The following is a 20,670-nucleotide window of genomic DNA, read 5'->3' on the forward strand; positions in this document are numbered from 1 at the left end:
CACATTGGGTATCCCCTTTGGGCGAAGCCATCAATGGTCTCCTGGAGACATGCTCCACTTGACAGGGAGATGAAACGTTTACCGAGGAACTTCCTCAAGGCGGCAGTCACCTCTTGCACCTCCATGCACACGGTGCTGATGCCTATTCCAAAGATGGTACTGATGGATCAATACTTACAAGGGGTAGCATACCACTCCAAGGCCACAGCTAATCGAAGTCCGGGCTCCAATGGTCACTGCAAGTCTGGTCTATGCGCCTTCAGGTGAGGTTCTATGAGTTCCAGCATGAAGTGAAAGGTGCCACGCGACATACGAAAGTGTCTGCTCCACTCAGCATAATCAAATTTGGTGAGGACATTACTCCAGAACTCAGGATCCTGCGATCGGTTCAACCTCCAGAGAGATCAATGTGTTGCCATAGCTAATTGACTGACCAGCAGCATTCACCTTCGTCTGTGGCGCTTACACTTCACGTGCCTTTCGATCGCTAACTGCTGTCTTCTTGCCCTCAACCTTTGCAGGAACCTTCTCCTGATTGCACCCATGCGAATTTCAGATCTCAAGGATGATTGAAGAGCTTCAACAGCTCAAATATCCTTTCCAAGGATCTGCCGTATCTCATTCTGAACACTCAGAAACACTGAAATCATCATCATTATCTCCTTCCTGCACAGGGTCAGCCATTGTCCTGTGTTCCTTCTTGTCGCGCTCAAAATGACATCACGTCAGTGAGCGGGATCACAGCTGACACTGGGCAGGAGCCACAGTGTGCTCAGAGCTCCATCCTGTGCTTGGTGTGCCACAGGATATTTGCACGGGCCGTTACTTTGCATGGGTCACTGAAATGGTCATCAGCGATGAGGAGGTGGGTATCTTCTGGCACCTGCTCAAGAAAGACTTGTTCAAACAGTAAACATGGCTTATGGCTGTCTGCTAGTGTAGCATCTCATTCATAAAGGCTAAAGGCACACAGTCACCTCGGCCATCCATGTGGAGCAACCGCGCTGCGCGCTCATGGTGGGAGAGGCCAAAAGAACTGATCAGGAGTGTCTTGATTGTTTCATACATGTGCACAACTTGTGGCTGGTGTAGGAAGTCGATGATGCGGCCTGCTATTTCCTGGTCAAGTGAACTGACCACATAATAGTACTTTGTGGCATCAGAGATCATTTGCCTGACCTGGAATTGGGCTTCATCCTCTTCAAACCTGACCTGCAGCTGCGAGTTCCAGAATGTCGGCAATTTCAGTGGAACTGCATTCTGAGTGCTTGGGTTAGTCATCGTTGGGTCCAAATACTATTTGGACTGTCGGGGTCACCAATGTAGTTGCAATACGCATGCAGCGAGCAAAAGAATCTCAGTCAAAAATGAGTCGAACCAACTGACTTCAATAGAAGTCTCACGTGTTTAAATCCCTCGGAACCCAATGATGCTCGTGACTCGTGGGACCTTTATGAGATCAGCAGCCAGGCTGTGGGCATGCCTTGCACCCAGAGCTCTGTCAGATCTGCCACAGACTTGCCTGCAACACTGTGAGCTAGTTCACCTGTTGCATGGGTGAGCCACCACAATGTAGCTCGATCAGTGACCACTCAGACACAAAGTTAGGGCCAACAGCTTTATTGATCTTAAGATCCAAGCATGCCTCAGCAGATATGGGGGAGGAGACTAGGGCTCTCTGCCTTTATTAGGGGTCTTAGGGGAAGGGCTACCAGTTCCACAGGCGGGCCAGCCTGCCCAGCTCAGTGGGGAACATGCCTGCAATACCACATTCACCCCTCCTTTTTAGATAGGGTCCGGCAGGGTGATGTGGGGCACTGTGTTTAAAATCCATGAGTTGCACTGTAATGCTCACAGGTTTAGTCTCTTCAGTGGTTTTACCTGTTGTTGGGACCTCCGCAGTCCTGTTGACTGTGCTGCTTGCTTCGGCAGCCCGATGGCTCGGTCACTGGGCTAGCTGTTGGGGGGCTGAAAAGTGTCTGAGTTTCCCAGGTCCGTGGAAGAGGGGAGGGGTTAGTAACTGAGGAGAAGAACTCTCCAGTAGGGGGAAACATTCGGGAGTCTGTGCTTGGGGTGGAATTTCTAAATCCTCATCGTCGGTGGTCCCCAGGGCCAGCTAGTTGCTGCCCAAGGGTATCGGGTGTGCCTTCCACAGTTGGATTCCTGCTTGCGCCAGGTCCCAAATGGAAACTCTCTCCACTCAGAATGGGACCGACTTGTCGATCTCATCCCTGATGCTCTCAGATCTTACAGGCCACCGCTGATGGGGGAAAGGTTGTGGTTTTCAGTAGGGGTTGGGCCTTGTCGGCATTGTTGAGGACCCATTGTGTGTAATATGAAAAGAGCCCCAGCAACCTTTTTAAAGCCTTGGGGTTCTGTGGTAGAGTTAATTCCAGGGTTGAGGGAAATCACACCATGCTCCACCACATACCCCAGGATTGCCAGCTGCTCTGTGCTGAACATTCATTTCTTCTGGTTATATGATAGGTTGAAGGCTTTTGCAGAGGTCAGGAACCTACAAAGGTTATTGTTGTGTTCTTTCTGGTCATGGCCTCATATGGTGACATTATCCAAGAATGGGTAAGTGGTTATTCTCTCTCTTTGGCTTGGCTTCGCGGACGAAGATTTATGGAGGGGTAATGTCCACGTCAGCTGCAGGCTCGTTTGTGGCACCATGCAGTCCATTTCTCTTTGAAATACTGAAATGCTGTTTGTGAGGCCAAAAGGGACACGTAAGAATTGGTACAGTCGACCGTTAACCTCCGATGTGTAAGGCTGGTCCTTTGGGCAGATAGGGATTTGATGGCACGCTGACTGAGATCTATGGTCAAAAAGACTCTGTATTTTGCGATCTCATTCACCACGTCATCAATTCGGGGCAGGGGGTAAGTTCCAATAGGGTGAAGCAGTTGATGGTTTGACTGTAGTCAATCACCATCCGGTTCTTTTCTGCCCCCTTTACCACCAGCACCTGTGCCCTTCATGGACTATTACTGGGCTCTATGATGCCCTCCCTCAGCAACCGTTCCACCTCTGATTTGATGAATCACCTGTCCTCCGGGCTGTACTATTTACTCTTCGTGGTCCCTGGCCTACAGCCTGGGGTGAGGTTTTGGAACAGTGTGGGGGGGGGGGGGGGGGAGGGCAGGGATTCATAGGGTGGCTGGGCTGCAGGTGGGGAGTGCTGCCCAGCCTCCAGGGGCCTTCCCAAAAAGGGGGGGGGGGGGGGCTGGTCATTCCTGACTGTGAGCAAGGTATGGGGGCCATTAAATTGCATCAGTACCCCTTTTAACTGTCACTGGAAATCCAGTCCCAAAATGACGGGGGCGCAGAGATGGGGCATCACCAGCAGTCTGAAATTTTTGTATTTCGTCCCCTCCACGGTTAGGTGAACATCACTTCTTGCGTATTTCTGTCGAGAGGGACTCTGAGGCTAGTGCTACCCGGGACTTTGCAGGGGACACGGTCAGGGTGTAGTGTTCGGCAGTGCATGGGTGTATGAAACTCTCGATGCTCCCCATATCGAACAGGCAACTTGTGGTGTGACTGTTTACCTTTATGTCCATTATGGAATGCCCCAGCTGGTGTGGTTGACTCTGGTCCAAGATGATTGAGGCTGCCGCATTGTTTAGTCGGTGGCCACCAAGATGACCGCCTGGGAGATCGCGAATATGGCCGCCCTCTGGATCGCGTGCAGTGGGGCCCAGAAGTGAAGCCGGCAGGAATGTTCCTCCTTGTTGTGACATGGGCCCAATAGTTTGGTTCTCCACAACCGGAAGCGACAACTGGAGTTGCTCAAGCTAAGATGGTGATGTGGGCTGCATACGGTGCTACTCGCAGGGGGGCTTAGATCGGCATATCCTTGCTTAGTGACCTTTCCACTGGCAGTTTGAGCAGGTCGCGCTAAGTGCAGGGCAGTACTTTTGGGATGCTGGCTCTCCCCACGGTAGTTGCATCTTGTGTACTCGGCAGTTGTGGCAGCCATCAGGGGCAGGGGCCCAGAGTTCCAAAATGGCACCACCCGTTCTGCATATTTGGGGGCTGCGTGGCCCACGAAGTAGGCCCTCATGTTCTTTTGGGCAGTCTCCATGGCCCGGGTCATCAGCACAACCTCTTGAATGGACTGATCGCCCTTCTCCAGGAGTCGTTTACGGATATGTTGGGAGTGGAACCCATTGACCAGCCCGTCGCAGATGAGCTCCTCCTGGTACTCTGCCCCCGTCGTGACCCAGGTCCTACATGGCCCGCATGAACTCGTCCACTCACCCGGGCCTTGGCATTGGGAGCTAAGCTGGAAGCAAGTATACATGGCGTTACTCGGCACTCTGGATTGTAGACGGAGTAGTGCCGTTGCCTTGTCATACCCCATGCAATCACGGATATGTTGGTACTTGCGATGGCCTACCACTGTGAATAGTAGGTCATACTCATCACTATCTCCTGTGATTTTTGTGGTGCCTCATGTAGGCCTTCAAACAGTGTAGCCACGTGTAAAATTTCATGAAGGCTTTTGGGTCTTTCGGGTCGATCTCCAGCTTCTCCAACTAAATCGCCTTGTCCATGGCGCTCCAAGATTTAGATCAATAAATTGTAACGTGATCAATGACCACTCACAGACATGAAGTGAGGGCCAACGGCTTTACTGGCTTCCCCATGCTGCTGGCTCGTCCAAGGGAAGATATGAGGGAAGAAATTTGGGGTCTTGTGGGAGGGGCTACTGGTTCCACAGCCTGCCCAGCTAAGTGGGGAATGTGTTTCCAATACCACGTACCACCACACACAATATAAAATACACTTTTTCTTGCTGGTAACTAATTTCTTCCATTCATTAGAATTTGAATGCTCTGCTTGATTTGACCAGCTGCATGCTCAGCCTCGATGCTGAGAAATCTATGGAAGTACCTGTTTCTTAACTGCTCCACTGTTCCAAATTGACAACTTCCCTCGAAGCATGGGTGAAGATGTCAACACTGGCACTGGCCTCCGTTTAAGAGATCTAGCCCATAGTCTATAAAGTTTATACCATCAAAGTCACTTCATCATGTGACTATTTCTCTTTACCATTCTGAGGAATACATCTGCTGAGCTTGTTTTATTAATTCTTGGGCCACAGACTGGCTGGCACTAGGAATACAGCAGTTAAAAATATGAGAGGTTTGCTTGCGACTGCAGAATCAAAAGTGCAAACCACACAAGTGCCTGAACTATCCACAAAATTACACCCGTTCTTGGAAATTTAGCCGCAGGATATTTACAATGCTCGTTGCTGAGTTACTGAAGTGTGGAGATTTTAACCTTTAGTTATTGTGACTTTAGCTTTCACACCTGAAAAGTATAAGCATTCATAGAGGGAACTCCTGACCCTGTGGCATCTCTTTAGAAATGTCTGGCCATTGCCTAAATCTTCCTCCTGGGCACATTGTATTTCACAATCTATGTAGTTTCTGAGTTGACGATCATATAACTACTTCACATTGGGCAATATTTCTTCCAACATTTCTGACCACTCTATTTTGATGGAAAATGCTGCTAAAACCAGGTCTGGTGACTTGACCCCAGAATGTGTGCTGCTACTTGAGGCTTGTTTTGCAGAAAACCATGCGGCACTCTCCTCATGACTGTAAGGGAGACGTGGTTGATCTTTACAGACAGTAATTTTTTTGAGTGTGGTTAAATGCTGCTGGTTTTGCGAGTGCCAGTGGATGATTAATGCTAGGATGGTTGAAAGTGTTACTAGAGATGAATTATTGGTAACACTGCTTATTTATGTCTTTGTTGCATGACTGGCAAGCTGCAAACTCGAAAAATATACTGGGGCACACAAGACCTTGTTTAACCCAGTCTATTGCTGATTCTCACAAAAAAACCCACCAGTCTTTAATATAATGCACTTTAGCCAATCCACACATTTGTGGGAGAGGCATTTTCATGTTCCTTTTGGCATTTCACTTTTGCATGCAAAAAGAATACAGGCTCTGATAAGTAACTGCACCGAATGTTTCAGGAAAAAGCAAAATTGCATATGGATGAGAGCTTGTTCTTGGTGTTAATTGTACCACTGGTGCTTCCCGCAATTTGCTGATCACTTTAGAGATGGGTGAAGCAGCAACTGACCAGGTTAATCCAGAATAATTGAGCAAGCTTCCACACCAATAAGTGTACAAAAAGAGTTCAGCTTGTTGGGCATTGATCTGGTGTTTGTAGCATGTGCATCATGCTACAGACAAATGTTATGGATGTGATGGGAGGTAAGGACCTGGATATAATAGTTAACAGTAAAGGGGTGACTTTTGGCAAAGTCGAATGTTTGAAAAATTTAGAAATAGGTGAGTTTCCTTCATTAAAAGCTTGGATAAACAACAACTTCGTCTGTGGCTAGATGGATAACTATGTATTGTGGAACTGACAGAAGTAATATGGTTGTTATTCCTCAAGTTGATTAATCTTTATGCAGCTCACAGGGTTGGTATTTGGATTTTAAAATTAATTTTGCTGAATGTTTACAGATGTGAATTGGCTGGTTTTAAGCAATAGAAAAATTAATAAATCTTAAGTGAAGCCATGGGAAAATCGATTTAAACACTGTCACGTGATTCCAGAATGATTAACTTGCATTTAAGTTACATATTATCTTATTGATCTTTTTATTTTGTCAGTCTCCAGTGAGTATACAGATATGAATTATTGTAACACTTGTGAATGTGTTCATTGTGTTCTACTAATTGGAAACATGACCTGGGGATAAATAAATTACAGTTTTTTTTTATTGCTATCCAACTACTTTTTGATTCATGTTCTTGAACATAAACTAAGAAAATATCTTAGTCAAAGAATCATCGAGTTGAACAGCATGGAAACAGCAAGTACTTCAGTTTTTTTTAAAACAAAGTGGTAAGAAGATTTGTTTGTGTGTGTGTGTGTGTGTGTGTGTGTGTGTGTGTGTCTGTGGTATGCATGTGTATACAGTAAAATTTATAATCTTGTAAGATCATGATGTTAGGCTGTTGGTTTTCTGTGAGGTGGTATTATAATGAGGTCCAGCTATTGCTACATTCAAAGGACTGGCCTGACAAGGGTGACCAGATAGCAAGTGTGTAAAATTAAAGATCTTTCAATGGTTTAGGATGAGGGAAGTGGAAGTAGGATTGCAGCTGTGAGACAGTTGTATATTTAATGTTGAGAATAACAGAGAGACACTTGCATCGAGAGCAGATCCACTGCATGGATCCTGGCCGGCTTGATGGTTGTTTAAAATTCTTTGGATTTTTCAATATTTGTTTGACTTGGAATTCTTCAATGTTTGTTCAATATAGATGCTCAAAAATGAAATCTGTTCTACAATGAAACTAATTTTCATTAACAATCGATATTTTTAATTTTTCTTAATATATTTGGTGATGTTGTGGATTCTTCGATGAACAATGTTCAACAGTAATTGGGTCATATTATCAGTATGGATGACATTTTCCTTACAGTGCAGCTAAATAATTAATATCGTGAGATTATAAGTAGCACTGTACAAAACAATGATTTTGTCAGGGCAGTTAAGTTTTGTTTTGTCTGGAATATGTTTGATTTATTTATGTAATTTTCTTCCATTTGATTGTGAAAGGCTATAAAATGTCACCATCTTATGACATCAATATTTTGAAGCTGAGTCAGTTTTTCCAGGGCTCTTACTGTGAGGAATGTGACTAATCCTTTATGTGAGTTTAATTTGGCTGATCAGAATGGTGTGAATTTCTTCTGCAATCACATGAAAGTTTCTGTGGGCTTTTTGAATTAAAGGATTGGCTGGTGAGTTTCTGTACTAATGGTTGGTATTCAGTATTTAGCAGCTGAGATATTCACGTGAAGAAGAGCAATATACTTTACGCTTTAGTTTTGAAGATCTTCAGTGTCAGATACCAAAACATCTTTATAGCCATAAAAAGTGGAATTTTGGTTGTTTAGTTTCAAGATGCTCATTGGAATTGGCACGATGTTTTCATATTTTCCCAAATGTGGTTTAATGGAAAATTATTTAATTTTCATAGAATTTACTTTATGCTATTTTATTTTCATTTGAGTTACATTCAAATGATTAATGTAATGTAGTTTAAGAAAATATGAAATTGGAGCAGGAGTAGGCCATCTGGCCTACTCCGCCATCCAATGAGATCATGGCTGATTTGATGATAGGTGCATAAAATCTCCACCTATCTACATTTTCTCCATATCCCTCAATTCCCCTAATAGGTAAAAAAAATTCAACCCAACCTTAAATATATTTACTGATGTAGCTTGCACTGCTTCAATAGACAGCGAATTCCATAGATCACAACCCTCTGGGGAAAACCAGTTTGTTCTCATCTCTGTCCTAAATCTACTACCCTGAATCTTGAAGCTATGTACCCATTCTACTCTCTCCCACCAATGGAAACAACTTATCTCTATCTTATCTATGCCTTTCATAATTTTGTATTTTTTTTAATATAAGATTCCCTCTCATCCTTCTGAATTCCAGTGAGTACAATTCCAGAAAACTATCACTCCTCCTAAGCTATGCCCTTGTAAAACCATAGAAGATAAAAGCACAGAAAACAGGCCCTTCAGCCCGTTAAGGCTGTGTTGAACTATTATTCTGCCACCTCACTGACCTGCACGTCCATTGCCCTCGATAGCCCTCCCATCCATGTACCTGTCCAAATTTTCCTTAAATGTGAAAATTGAGCCTGGAATTCACTACTCTAGAATTAACCTGATATTATCCTCTGCAACCTCACCAGTATCTTGTACAGTTGCAGCATGGCCTCCATGCTCCTAAATTCAATCCCTCTAGCAATGAAGACCAACACCTGCAAGCCAACCTTTTGTGTTTCATGCACAAGCACAGCCAAGTCCTTCTGCATGGCAGCATGCTCCAATCACTTGCCATTTAAATAATAATCTGATCTTCCATTTTTCTTTCCAAAGTAAATAACCTCACATTTATCAACATTGTACTCCACCTTCAAGAGTGTTGAATACTCACTTAACCTATCTACAGCATATATCTCTCTGCATGCTCCAATCACTTGCCATTTAAATAATAATCTAATCTTCCATTTTTCTTTCCAAAGTAAATAACCTCACATTTATCAACATTGTACTCCACCTTCAAGAGTGTTGAATACTCACTTAACCTATCTACAGCATATATCTCTCTGCATGCTCCAATCACTTGCCATTTAAATAATAATCTAATCTTCCATTTTTCTTTCCAAAGTAAATAACCTCACATTTATCAACATTGTACTCCACCTTCAAGAGTGTTGAATACTCAATTAACCTATCTACAGCATATATCTCTCTGCAAACTCTCCAAATCCTCTGCATAATTTGGTTTTCCACTCAATTTAGTGTCATCAGCAAACTTAGATACACTACACTCTGCCCCCTCTTTTAGATCATTAATGTACATTGTGATCACCCAGCATCGACCCCTGAAGTACCCTGCTCACGATTGATTGCCAACCAGAAAAACACTCCTGTATCCAACTCTCTGCTTTCTTTTGGGTAACCAATCCTCTAACCATGCTAATACATCACTCCCAACACTATGCATCCTTATGTATGTCTTTTATGTGGAACCTTCTTGAATGCCTTTTTTAAATCCAGGTAAACAATGTCTATCTGCTCCCCTCCATCTACCATTCTCATTATATCCTCAAAGAGCTCCAGTAAGTTTGTAAGAAAAAAAGGACCTACCTTTGCTGAGTCCATGTAGCATCTGCCTGATGGATCTATTTTGCTTGAGATGCCTTACTATTTCTTCTTTAATGATAGCTTCAAGCATTTTCCTAACTATAGATGTTAAACTAACTGCCCTACAGTTCCCTGCCTTTTGCCTAGCTCCTTTATGGATAGTGGTGTGATATTCACCACCTTGCAATTGGCTGGGACTTGCCCAGTCCAAAAAATTTGTAAATTATTTCCAAAGTCTCTAACTTCTGCCATTTCTTTCAGTGCCTTGGGATGCATTCCATCAGTACCGGGACGTCTATCTTAAGACCTTAAAGTTTTCTCAATATCACCTCTTTACTGATAACTATTATATCCAGGTCCTTACCTCCCATCACATCCATAACATTTATCTGTAGTATGATGCACATGTCCTCCACTGTGAAACCCTCACAAAATAGTCTTTCAAAGCCTCAGCCATTTCCGCATTACCCAACATTAATTCCCCTTATCATTCTGCAAGGAACAAAACTTCACTTTAGCCACCCTTAAAATTTTTTATGATTATAATTTTTTTTACTGTCCATTTTTATATTTGGTGCTAATCTTTTTTCATAATCTGCCTTCCCTCTATCACTCACTTTGTGCTTCTTTGTTGCTTTTTAATATTTTCCCAATCTTCTCATTTCCCATTGCCCTTGGAGACTTTATACACATGAGCTTTTAGTTTGATGCTTTCCTTTATTTCCTTAGTTATCCAAGGCTGGATGTCCCCAACCTCCTGCCCTTGCTTTTAACTGAAATATACTTTTGTTGAGCACTGTGAAAAAGCTCTTTGAAAGTCTTCCACTGTTCCTCAGTCTACCTTGGGTAACTCCTCACTCATCCACTTGTAGTTTCCCTTTTAGGTATAACACGTTGGTTTTCGACCCAACTATTGTACCCTTCATTTCTATCCGAAACTCAATCATACTGTGATCACTCTTTCCAAAAAGATCCATGACCACAAGATTGCTCATTTTAGCTGGCTTATTGCTCACGACCAGAATTATGATTTTAAAGAAAAAAAAAACCAGAAAGTCAAACTGGACATGTAACTTTAGAAATTAACTAAAACTTTGTTGATGGCGCCTATTCTATTGCATGAATGCTTCACTCCCAAAACCTTCTCATTTCTTCAAGCACCTGGTGTTTTCTGCATTTGTGCTGTTGCCTTGTGATGAATATTTTTGCTGTTCTGTCAAACTGTTTAAATAACCTTTGAGATCCTGTGTGTAGTTGAAGAATAAACTTTTCTTCAAGGAATGGTTCAGGGTCTCTGTGCCATTTTTTTTATCAGATGCTATCAGCTTTAGGTTCAAGAGATTCTAGAATAGTTTCTGCGGATTCAAAAATAGCAAATATAACCTTGCATATTAGCCATTTAGTAGTTACACCTCACAATTGTATTTTAACTTTTTTTGCATTGTTCTCAGGTTGTGTATTGAATAGGGTTAGGGTTAGATTCTGAAGCATGCAATTAAGGTTTGTTTGCTTTTGTGGTATCCGCTGGGCAACATTCACATGTAGAGGGGCAACCCTTTTATAGTTGGGATTTATTTTTACCAACCATAAAAATTGGCATTTTTTTATCTGATGTATTTTCTTTGCCTTTTCAGAATGACTTTTGAAAAATATAGTTCAATGACATCATGAGCTCGATAATGTAGTCAGTTGCTGAGAAATTTAATTGCATAGTGCTATTTTTGTCAGTGTTAGAAAAAGCAACAACATCATGATCGGCCATTTGGCCCCTTTATTTTGCCCTGATCTTTTGTGACAGAACCATGTTCCTTGATTTCAGTAATATATAAACATCAATTGATCTACCTCATAGAAATTCAGTAACTGAGCCTATACAACTGTCTTATGTAGAGAATTCCAAAAATTCACTGTCCTCTGGATGAATAAGTTTTGACTCGTCTGTTTTGAATTGCTAAGCCCTTGTTTTGAGATTGTCATTCAGGTTTTAGAGACCCCAGATGGGATAAACATCAATTTCAAGTCCTGAAAGCATTTCAAACATCACCCATTGATTCCTGATGCATTTTGCATCTTGTGAATTTATATTGCAGCATTCATAGACCATCATGTCTTCTGCCATCCATCCACCAATCTACTGAAGCATTGGCTCAAAATCCCTTTTCCATCAATTAGCATTCGGACTCACTGCCACACTGACCAGCCTGCCCTCTTCTCTATTGCTTTAGAACAATAGTTTTAAACTTTTTCTTTCCACTCACATACCACCTGAAGTAATCCCTATGCCATAGGTGCTCTGTGATTAGTAAGGGATTGGTTCAGGTGGTATGTGAGTGGGAAGGGAAGGATGAGAATCACTGCTCTAGACCCAATTGTTACTGAAATATTTTGCTTGAGAAAAATTGTCATTGGCCATTTATTTTGAAGATATGAATCAGTGCTTGTAACATGTCAATTAGGTACAATTAAAATAGTAGTTTTCAAACTTTTCCATTCACATAAGTAATCCCTTACTAATCATATAGGGATTGCATAGGGATCACATAGGTGGTATGTGAGTGGAAACAAAGTTTGAAAACCATTGTGTGTAGAGCCATATCATGTACTCTGCTTGGTTAGTTTACAACCCAATGGTGTTAATATTGAATTTTGCAATTTGGGTAACCTACATCCCTTTCCTCCCACATACATTTGTTGATCCACCAAGGATTCTTCTCCCTTTAGTTAACCTTTCTCATTCGTGTCATCATCCCCTTTCCAGTCCCATTGGGTTCTACCAATCACCTATTGCCTCTGTACTACCCTTACCCTGCATTGCTCGACATAGGAAACCTTTCCTATTCTTTGTCATCCCTTATGAAGGGTCTAGATCCAAACTGTGTTTTTCTCCATAGATGCTGCTTGACCTACTGAATTCTGACAGCATCTTCAATCTTTTTCTTTCCCCTCTCCCCTCAGCTCTTTTAATGAAGGACTGATCGCTCTTCCTTCACCAGAGCATTGGGCTCTGATACTTTTGCCCTCAGTATCACCTGTATAAGCCATCTCACCCCACTAATACAAACTTTGACGCTTTTGGGTTCACTAGAATTCCTAATCAGAATGCTTAGAAATATAATGTGCCACTTCAGGTCAGGCCACAGTAGTCGAAATGTTGGAAATTTATTTTTCTTTACATGCTCCTTAAAATACTAGTTTTGTATTTGTACAATTGCGCAGAATAATGAAAGATCTTTGAAAGTAATCAAATTGAAACATTTTTGCAGAGTTTGATATCACAATAAGTTCACCTCCATTCTGCTCTTTTAAATTGATCATCAAAATCCGTGCCCAGATGAGTACTAGCTTCCAGTCACTGCGAAGGAACAAATTAATTTTTTAAAAATTCATTTTGTTTCATATAATTCTCATACTTCCAATCAATCCAAGTTTTGCTGTACTTCTCAACACAACTTTATCCCTGTTGTTCTAATGTATTGACATAGGACTCCAGGACTCTCCTAGCCCTTGTCTGTCTTGATAGTAAAATCACTCATCCTCAAAAATGCAACTCACTTGACTTGTATTTTAAAATATTATCTGGGCTTTGCTCTCTACTTGCTAAATGAGTGACTTCCTACTTCAAAGCATCTTTTCAAGTTCTCATATTTTGTGTCATGTCACCTCTGTTCAGTAAAGGATTATAAACAAATAATTTGTCATCCAAACGCAATGGCACGTAGAGCGATGACTTATTCTGGCAAAAAAATGTGTCTTGGGTGATGATAAAAACATGTTTTAATAGCATTTCAACATTTGCACATGATTAAAACTAGCATGGAGAGCTGGCAATGAATGGGCTGGTGTATTATAAATTTGATTAGAAGAGATTAAATTAAATAACTTTCTGTTGTGTGTAGTTGTAATGTTACTGTTTTTTTTTCTCATAAGGGTTCTTCTAACAAAAACATAACTTTTTAAAAATCATTCCAAGGGAATGCTTTTAATGAGGTTCAAGGTGTTTCCTGTGTTTTTTTTCCGCCACAGTGAACCGGGGGAAATATGGCTACTTCATTTGCTCCAACAATTGTGTCATAAATATAAGAATTAATTGCTCTTTTTTTAATACCCTTTTCTTGTCCTTGTAATTCAGCAGCCAGATTTCTACACCTTGCCTTATCCTTTTGTGATTCTGTGCTCTAGTTTGCGATCCAAAAATAATTTTTGACTTCTGGCCATCACATTGAAACCACTCCTGGCATCATAATGCACTTCCAACAGTTGTTGTTTTGGGAGAATCTTGGGCAATATTCTTTTGGATATATCTAAAATGCTCTGCTCAACTTTCCCCATTTAATCTACTGTCACACTGTTTCCTATCATCAAATTGTGTCCCCTTGTTTCTCTTAAATGCCTTCCAGTCAATATCGTAGCTACTTATGACCTGACGTCTAAACTAAATTCCATTCTGTTGTCTTTTGTCTTGTACTTCATTTGTTACACCCCCAAATACATGTACAGCGAGAGAGTTCATTTTGAGTGCAGCCCAGCTCATCAACCCAAATATAGAACAGGAGTTGAAAGACAATACAGCTTTCAGAGTTGCAGAGAGATCAGTTAGTAAAGAGCAAAACAACACAGTTTTACTTGTATGATGTTATTTCAGGCATTTGATTACAGTGGTAAAGAAACTGTGCTAGAATTGGCTGATGCCTTCTTCCTGACATGAGGAGGATAAGTCTAGGGTTGGATGTGTCTCTTCAAATATTTGGAAAAGTAGCAAAAAGTGTAGATGAGGTTGAATTTGGGGGCAGGGAAGGGGGAATGGAGTTTGTGTGATGGTTGAGCTGCAATCACAACTCTGCAGTTTCTTGTGGTCTTGGAAAGAAGTTTACCATGCATCCTGACAGAACATTTTTTCTGTGATATATCTGTAGAAGTTGTTGATGGATGGAGATATGTGCTAAATTTCCCAATGCTAATGAAGTCAAGGCAATATACCAATTGTGTGATCAAAATGGGGAATCAATTTTCAAATGAACAGATCAGTGTGCTTCTTGTCCCTTCAGGATTTAATGTTGTGAACCAAAGCAGACACATAATCTTTCCATTGGTAGAAAGCAATTAAGATCAGCACCGATGTGAATACGTGTAGTGGAATGTGAAAAGATGAAGTCCAATGAGTTAAGATATCTGGTTCAAATTATCCTCATGTATCAGAAGTAGGAATCTTCAAATATGCAAAACTATCCGACCCCACAAGGTATAAAAAAAGGAAGTAGCTCAGAGTATGTTAATAAACTAGTTTATTGAGGTTGCATTTCATCAATGTTCACTCAATATTGACCTTTTAAGATGTATTAAAATCTAAACTATGTTTCACACACACTCCTTGTTGTTAAGCTTGCAGGAACAGCAGCATTTGTATGTTGATTCACAGGATCAGATCTGTTATTCAGGTATAATGAGCCTGGTGAAGTTGAGTATGGAGGAAAGTAACTAACTGCACGGGGCACTCCAAATCTACAAGAATGCAGTGAGCCAACACCCATTGTTGTTATTGGTGGTCCTGAACAATTCTAATCAGCAGCAGGTTAAATATATATACCAGGATGCATATGTTATCGGAATTTTTTAAAAAGAGGGAATAATTTTCAATGCAATTATCCTTTACTCAGATGAGTTTCATTGCTTTCACCTCAAAGTTTAAAGTTAAGATTTATTGACAGATTTCTGATATAACACCACATACAACCCTGAGATTCTTTTACCTGCAGAGAGGTAGAATTACCACTTCTTGATAGTGCAAGAAAAGAAAACAAACTGCAATACAGAGAGAGAAAAGTCCTTGAGTCTCTGACAGAGTTTGTTGTTTAGGAGTCTAATGATGCAGGGGTAACAATTGTTGAATTGCAAGTTAACAGCCAAGAAATCTCAATATTTTAATTTAATTTTGAACAGTTAATTATTAATGGCTGCAATACACATTGCAAAGTCTGATGAGGGAGTAAAACCAGCATGGGATTGAAATGTGATAGCAAATGCTCAGTCAAGTTTCCATGGGGAAACTGATTCAAATATTTTAAATCGTGCACTATATTGTTATTCTCCATAAATACATGAAGAACTGGTGCAACTAGATTCCACTTTGAATTTAAAAGTAACCATGAATTTGCCTTATTTAAGATATCGAAAGCATGTAGCATATCAGGGAATAGAATGAAATAATATGAAATACAGCAGACGTATTGAATTAAATCATCAAGACTTTTATCAGGATACTAAAAATAGTCAAAAAGTATACAGGTTTCTGACAAAGGCAGAGGGAATGAAAAAGAGCTCAGGACTCAATCATAGGCTGCCTTTTACTTCTTATGGATGCTTCATGACCTGCTGATTTTCTCCAACGCTTTTGTATACTTCACTAGACCCCAATATCTGCAGATTTTCTTGTTTACTTCTGATTGACATTAAATGTGTAGTTATTAATGCAAATTAGTATGACAAAATAGCTAGAGAAAAATGATTTGTTCAGAAAAGCAAGGGACTCAGACCGTCAATGAAATTGGAGAACAGAGACTCAGATCAATTATGTAAATATGCGGATTGTGCTTGTGTATGCAGAATGGCTCGATGAACTACTTCACACAGGAAGGAAAATAAAGGCAATGGGATATCTGGTGACCAATTCAATGCTTATTTTCTATAAAGTAATTTTATGACCACATCTACTGTGCTCTTCATAATGTTTGGGACAAAGGCACTTCTCTTCCTTTATTTGCCCCTGTTCTTCACAGTTTTAAATGTGATTAAAGTGCACATTCAGGTTTTATTAAAGGCTATTTGTATACATTTTGGTTTGACTATGTTGGCCTGACTTGGCCACAAGAATTGTCCAGTTTTTAAGCTTTGAAAAACTCCTTTGTTACTTTACTAGTATGTTTGAGATCATTGTCTTGCTGTAGGATGAAGCACTGTCCAATGAGTTTGGAGGCATTTGCTTGAACTTGAGATAAAATCATAGGACACTACAACACAGAAATAGACTTGGCACCTAATCTTGCAAAAATATTTTTTTCCTGCCAAGCCCCACTGATCTGCACCCAATCCATAGCCCTCCACACCCCTCCCATCCATGTACCTGTCCAAATTCTTCTTATGTTAAAACTGAGCCCTCATTCACCATTTCAGCTGGCAGCTCATTCCATACTCCCACCACTCTCTGTGTGAAGAAGTTCCCCTCTAAACCTTTCCAGTTTCATCCATAACCCATGTCCTCTGGTTTGTATCTCATCTATTGTCAGTGGAAATAACCTACCCCTCATAATTTGAAATAATTCCATCAAATCTCCTCTCATTCTTCTGCACTCCAGGGAGCAAAGTCTTAACCTGTTTCACCTTTTTTTTTGTAACTCAGTTCCTGAAGTCATGGCAACATCCTAGTAAATCTTCTCTGCACTCTTTCAATCTTATTGATATCTTTCCTGTAGTTGGTGACTAAAATTGCACACCATACTCCAAATTTGGCCTCATCTAAGTCTTACACAACTTTGCCATAACATCCCAACTCTGATACACAGGACTTTGACTTAAGGCCAATCTGCTAAAAATTCTCTTTGCAACCTTATCTATCTGTGACACCACTTTCAGGGAATTGTATATCTGTATTCACAGATCCCTCTGTTCAACCACACTCCTCAGTGCCTATCATTTACTGTGCATGTCCTTTCTTGGCTTGTCCTTCCAGAATGCAACCCCTCACACTTGTCTGCATTAAATTCCATCTGCCATTTTTCCATCTGGTCAAAATCCCTCTATAAACTTTGAAGGCCTTCTTCGCAGTCCACAATGCCACTAATCTTTGTGCCATCTGCAAACTTGCTGATCCAATTTTCCACATTATCATCTAGATCATTGATATAGGTCACAACCAGCACTGATCTCTGAGGCACACCACAGGTCACAGGCCTCCAGTCTGAGAAATAATCGTCCACTACTACTAAATCCAGTTGACTACCTCAGCATTAATGCCGAGCATCTGGACCTTCCTGATTAACCTCATGTGTGACCTTGTGCTGTTGTCTACTTTCCTTTATCAACTTCCCTGATAAGTTCCTCGAAAAACTCATCACATTGGTTAAACACGATCTATCGCACACAAAGCCATGCTGACCATCCCTAATCAGTCACTGATTATCCAAATACTTGTATATTTGATTTCTTTAAACATCTTCCAATAATTTGCACTCTACTTAAGTAAGGCTCACTATAATTTCCAGGGTTAATTTTGGAGCAATTTTTTTTTAATGGGGCAGTATGAGCTATCCTTCAATCCTCTGGCACCTCACCTGTGGATAAGGATGTTTTAAAAATTTCTGCCAGAGCCCCTGCAATTTCTACACTAATCTCCCTCAAGGTCTGAGGGAATAGCTTGTCAAGCCCTGGGGATGTTTCAATATTCAGAATCCAGTTATCATTAATGATGAAAAGTGCATCAGTACCTGTGGCAACCATGCATGCCCAGACAATTACACCCCCACCATCCTCTTTCACAATGGAGGAGGGATTCTTTGGCAGTTTCTTTATGCCTCCACACTTTGATGTTGCCATCACTCAGATGTAGGTTGATCTTGATCTTATCTGTCCACAAGATTGTTTTTCAGAATTCTGCAGGTTATTTAAATGCTTCTTGGCAAACTCTATCTGGCCATCCTTTCTGTAGTTAGTTTGTGGTGTGCAACCTGCAGTGTAGACTCTGTATTTCTGTTGATGAAGTCTTCTGCAGACAATAACATTGGCACATCCACACTTGACTCCTGAAGAGTATTTTTGATCTGTCGGGCAGGAATTTGGGATTTTTCTTCATTATTTTGGGAATTCTCTGTCATCAGCAGTGGACGTCTTCTTTGGAATAACTATCCCTTTGCAATTATTGAGCCCAAATAGCTGTTGCTATTTGCATTAATGCTGTAGTAATTATGGAGGAATTGCAACCTGATTTTAAAATGTATAATTATTTACTGATCTATTGAAAGAATTAGATAATTCAGAACTGGACGGCTTATCGGAATTTAAACTGCTAAATCCATTTTGCTCAAAATATTTGTTGGTAATTTGGACACCCAACTCCAACCCACCAATTTTCCCTTGCAACCGTGTCTGCCTGTCCCGCATCGGACTTGTCAGCCACAAACGAGCCTGCAGCTGACGTGGACATTACCCTTCCATAAATCTTCGTCCACGAAGCCAAGCCAAAGAAGAGTATTCAGGCTACAAAGGTAATGGTATGGCCAACAATGTTTCAACAAACATTGTTCTTTTAGTTAAAATCCTGCAACTAAGGGTCTGGGCCCAATTGGTGCTGCCTGTATTCAGCATCAGCCTCAAGGGATTGCAGACTCGGGGGAGCAGCAGACATATTGAGAACCCCTCCTACTGAGCAGAGGAGATGACCCTAAGGAAAATGACCATGGTGAAGGGCCAGTGAGGAACTCTGTGGCTGAAGCAGGAACACAGGTGGTGAGCTATTAGCAACTTTCTGACAAGGAACTGCCATAGGCTGCGGGGTGCTGAGGTCAAAGGACTCACACCAGGCTGTGGGCCGTTGGAGATTGGCTCTTAACCACCAGGTGTCAGAATCTGGATTGGAGAGGATATTGAGGGAAAGGAGTGCTCTCGAAGAGCCTTGGGTGCTGAAGACTTCTTCATCATGTTGGTGGTTTTAATCTGGGCTCAGGTTGCCGATGGTTTGAACTGAACTAATGGTTTGAGCAGCCACAGAGGCTGTGGGAGTGCTGGAGGTGAATCAACAGACACTCAGTGACTTGGGTGGGTTGGGGGGAGGGTGGGGGAGGGAGAGAAACTTTATTTTGCTTCTCTTTGTGTCCGGAACGGTTGTATTGTTTTTGAAAATTTTATTTATGAATACATACAAAACAATTTACATTTTTTTTTAAAACATACCCCTACTACACACCCTCTACATCCCTCCCCCCATATCGGAGAAAAATACATATTTTGGGTAATTATCGGTTGCTGTTGGTGTGCCAACCCTTTACATCATTTTAGAAAACAGTTATCTAAACCCATACATTTCAAATATAAACTCCACATTTTAACTAAAAAGGATAATTATTTCATAGATTATAAATGATCTTCTCTAAGTAGATACATGATTTTAGTTCATTGTGCCATCTTTGTATATTCAATTCAACATCATTCTTCCATGTAACAGCAATACATTTTCTAGCCACCATTAACCCCAGACGTATAAATGCTATTTGGAATTTATCCAATCGTAAACCCGTCGTTAAAGTATTAGTATAACCCAATAAACACAATAATGGATCAAGTTGCAATTCAATCTTGAACAAATCTTCCAAAAACTTAATGATATTTTCCCAAAAAGATGTAACTTTTTCACATGTCCATACTGAATGTAAGGAAGTACCTGTCTGTCTTCCACATCGGAAACACAAATCTAAAGAACTAAAACCGTATTTTTTTCAACTTCTCAGGAGTCAAATACAACTGATGTAAAAAGTTATAGTCATCTCAACTATACCTCACATTAATTTCAGAACACTATCTGCACACATATTCATCCATTCCTCCTGAGATAATGTAATAGATAAGACCTTCTGCCATTTATCCTTCATTTTATATAAATCAATCTTAACCATCTTTTCCTGCAACAATGCATACAATATGAATCCTTTCTTCCCCTTATCAACATTTAATATCTCAAATTTAGTTTGTCCAGGTAAAATCAAATCTCATCCAAAATTTTCTACCAATAAAGTCCGAACTTGATAATAAGCCAATAGAGAGCTTGATAATATCCCAAATTTTTATCTGTCTGGTAAAAGAAAGAAACATATCAGCTTCAAAGCAATCTTCCACCAACTTAATACCTTTCCGGACCCAATCTTTCAAATAGGGGTTATTAAATGAAAAATGAATTATTTT

General features: G+C 40.8%; 1 protein-coding gene across 4 annotated transcripts in view; it reads left to right on the forward strand.

Moving 5' to 3' along the window:
* The first annotated feature begins 1,193 nt into the window (after positions 1–1,193).
* The window catches only part of LOC138763219 (E3 ubiquitin-protein ligase PDZRN3-like), a 239,602-nt gene continuing 220,125 nt past the window's right edge, over positions 1,194–20,670 (forward strand). For 2 of the 4 annotated variants that reach the window (XM_069937008.1, XM_069937014.1), the window contains exons 1-2: positions 1,471–1,557; positions 2,488–2,580. In XM_069937008.1, coding sequence (XP_069793109.1) covers positions 2,577–2,580 — 4 coding nt within the window. In that variant the 5' untranslated portion in view covers positions 1,471–1,557; positions 2,488–2,576. Of the gene's footprint in view, positions 1,235–1,470; positions 1,558–2,487; positions 2,581–20,670 lie in introns of those variants that run through there. The other 2 variants (XM_069937011.1, XM_069937009.1) reach the window with 2 other exon arrangements.

This window comes from Narcine bancroftii, chromosome 5, assembly GCF_036971445.1.
Source record: "Narcine bancroftii isolate sNarBan1 chromosome 5, sNarBan1.hap1, whole genome shotgun sequence".
Classification (NCBI taxonomy): domain Eukaryota; kingdom Metazoa; phylum Chordata; class Chondrichthyes; order Torpediniformes; family Narcinidae; genus Narcine; species Narcine bancroftii.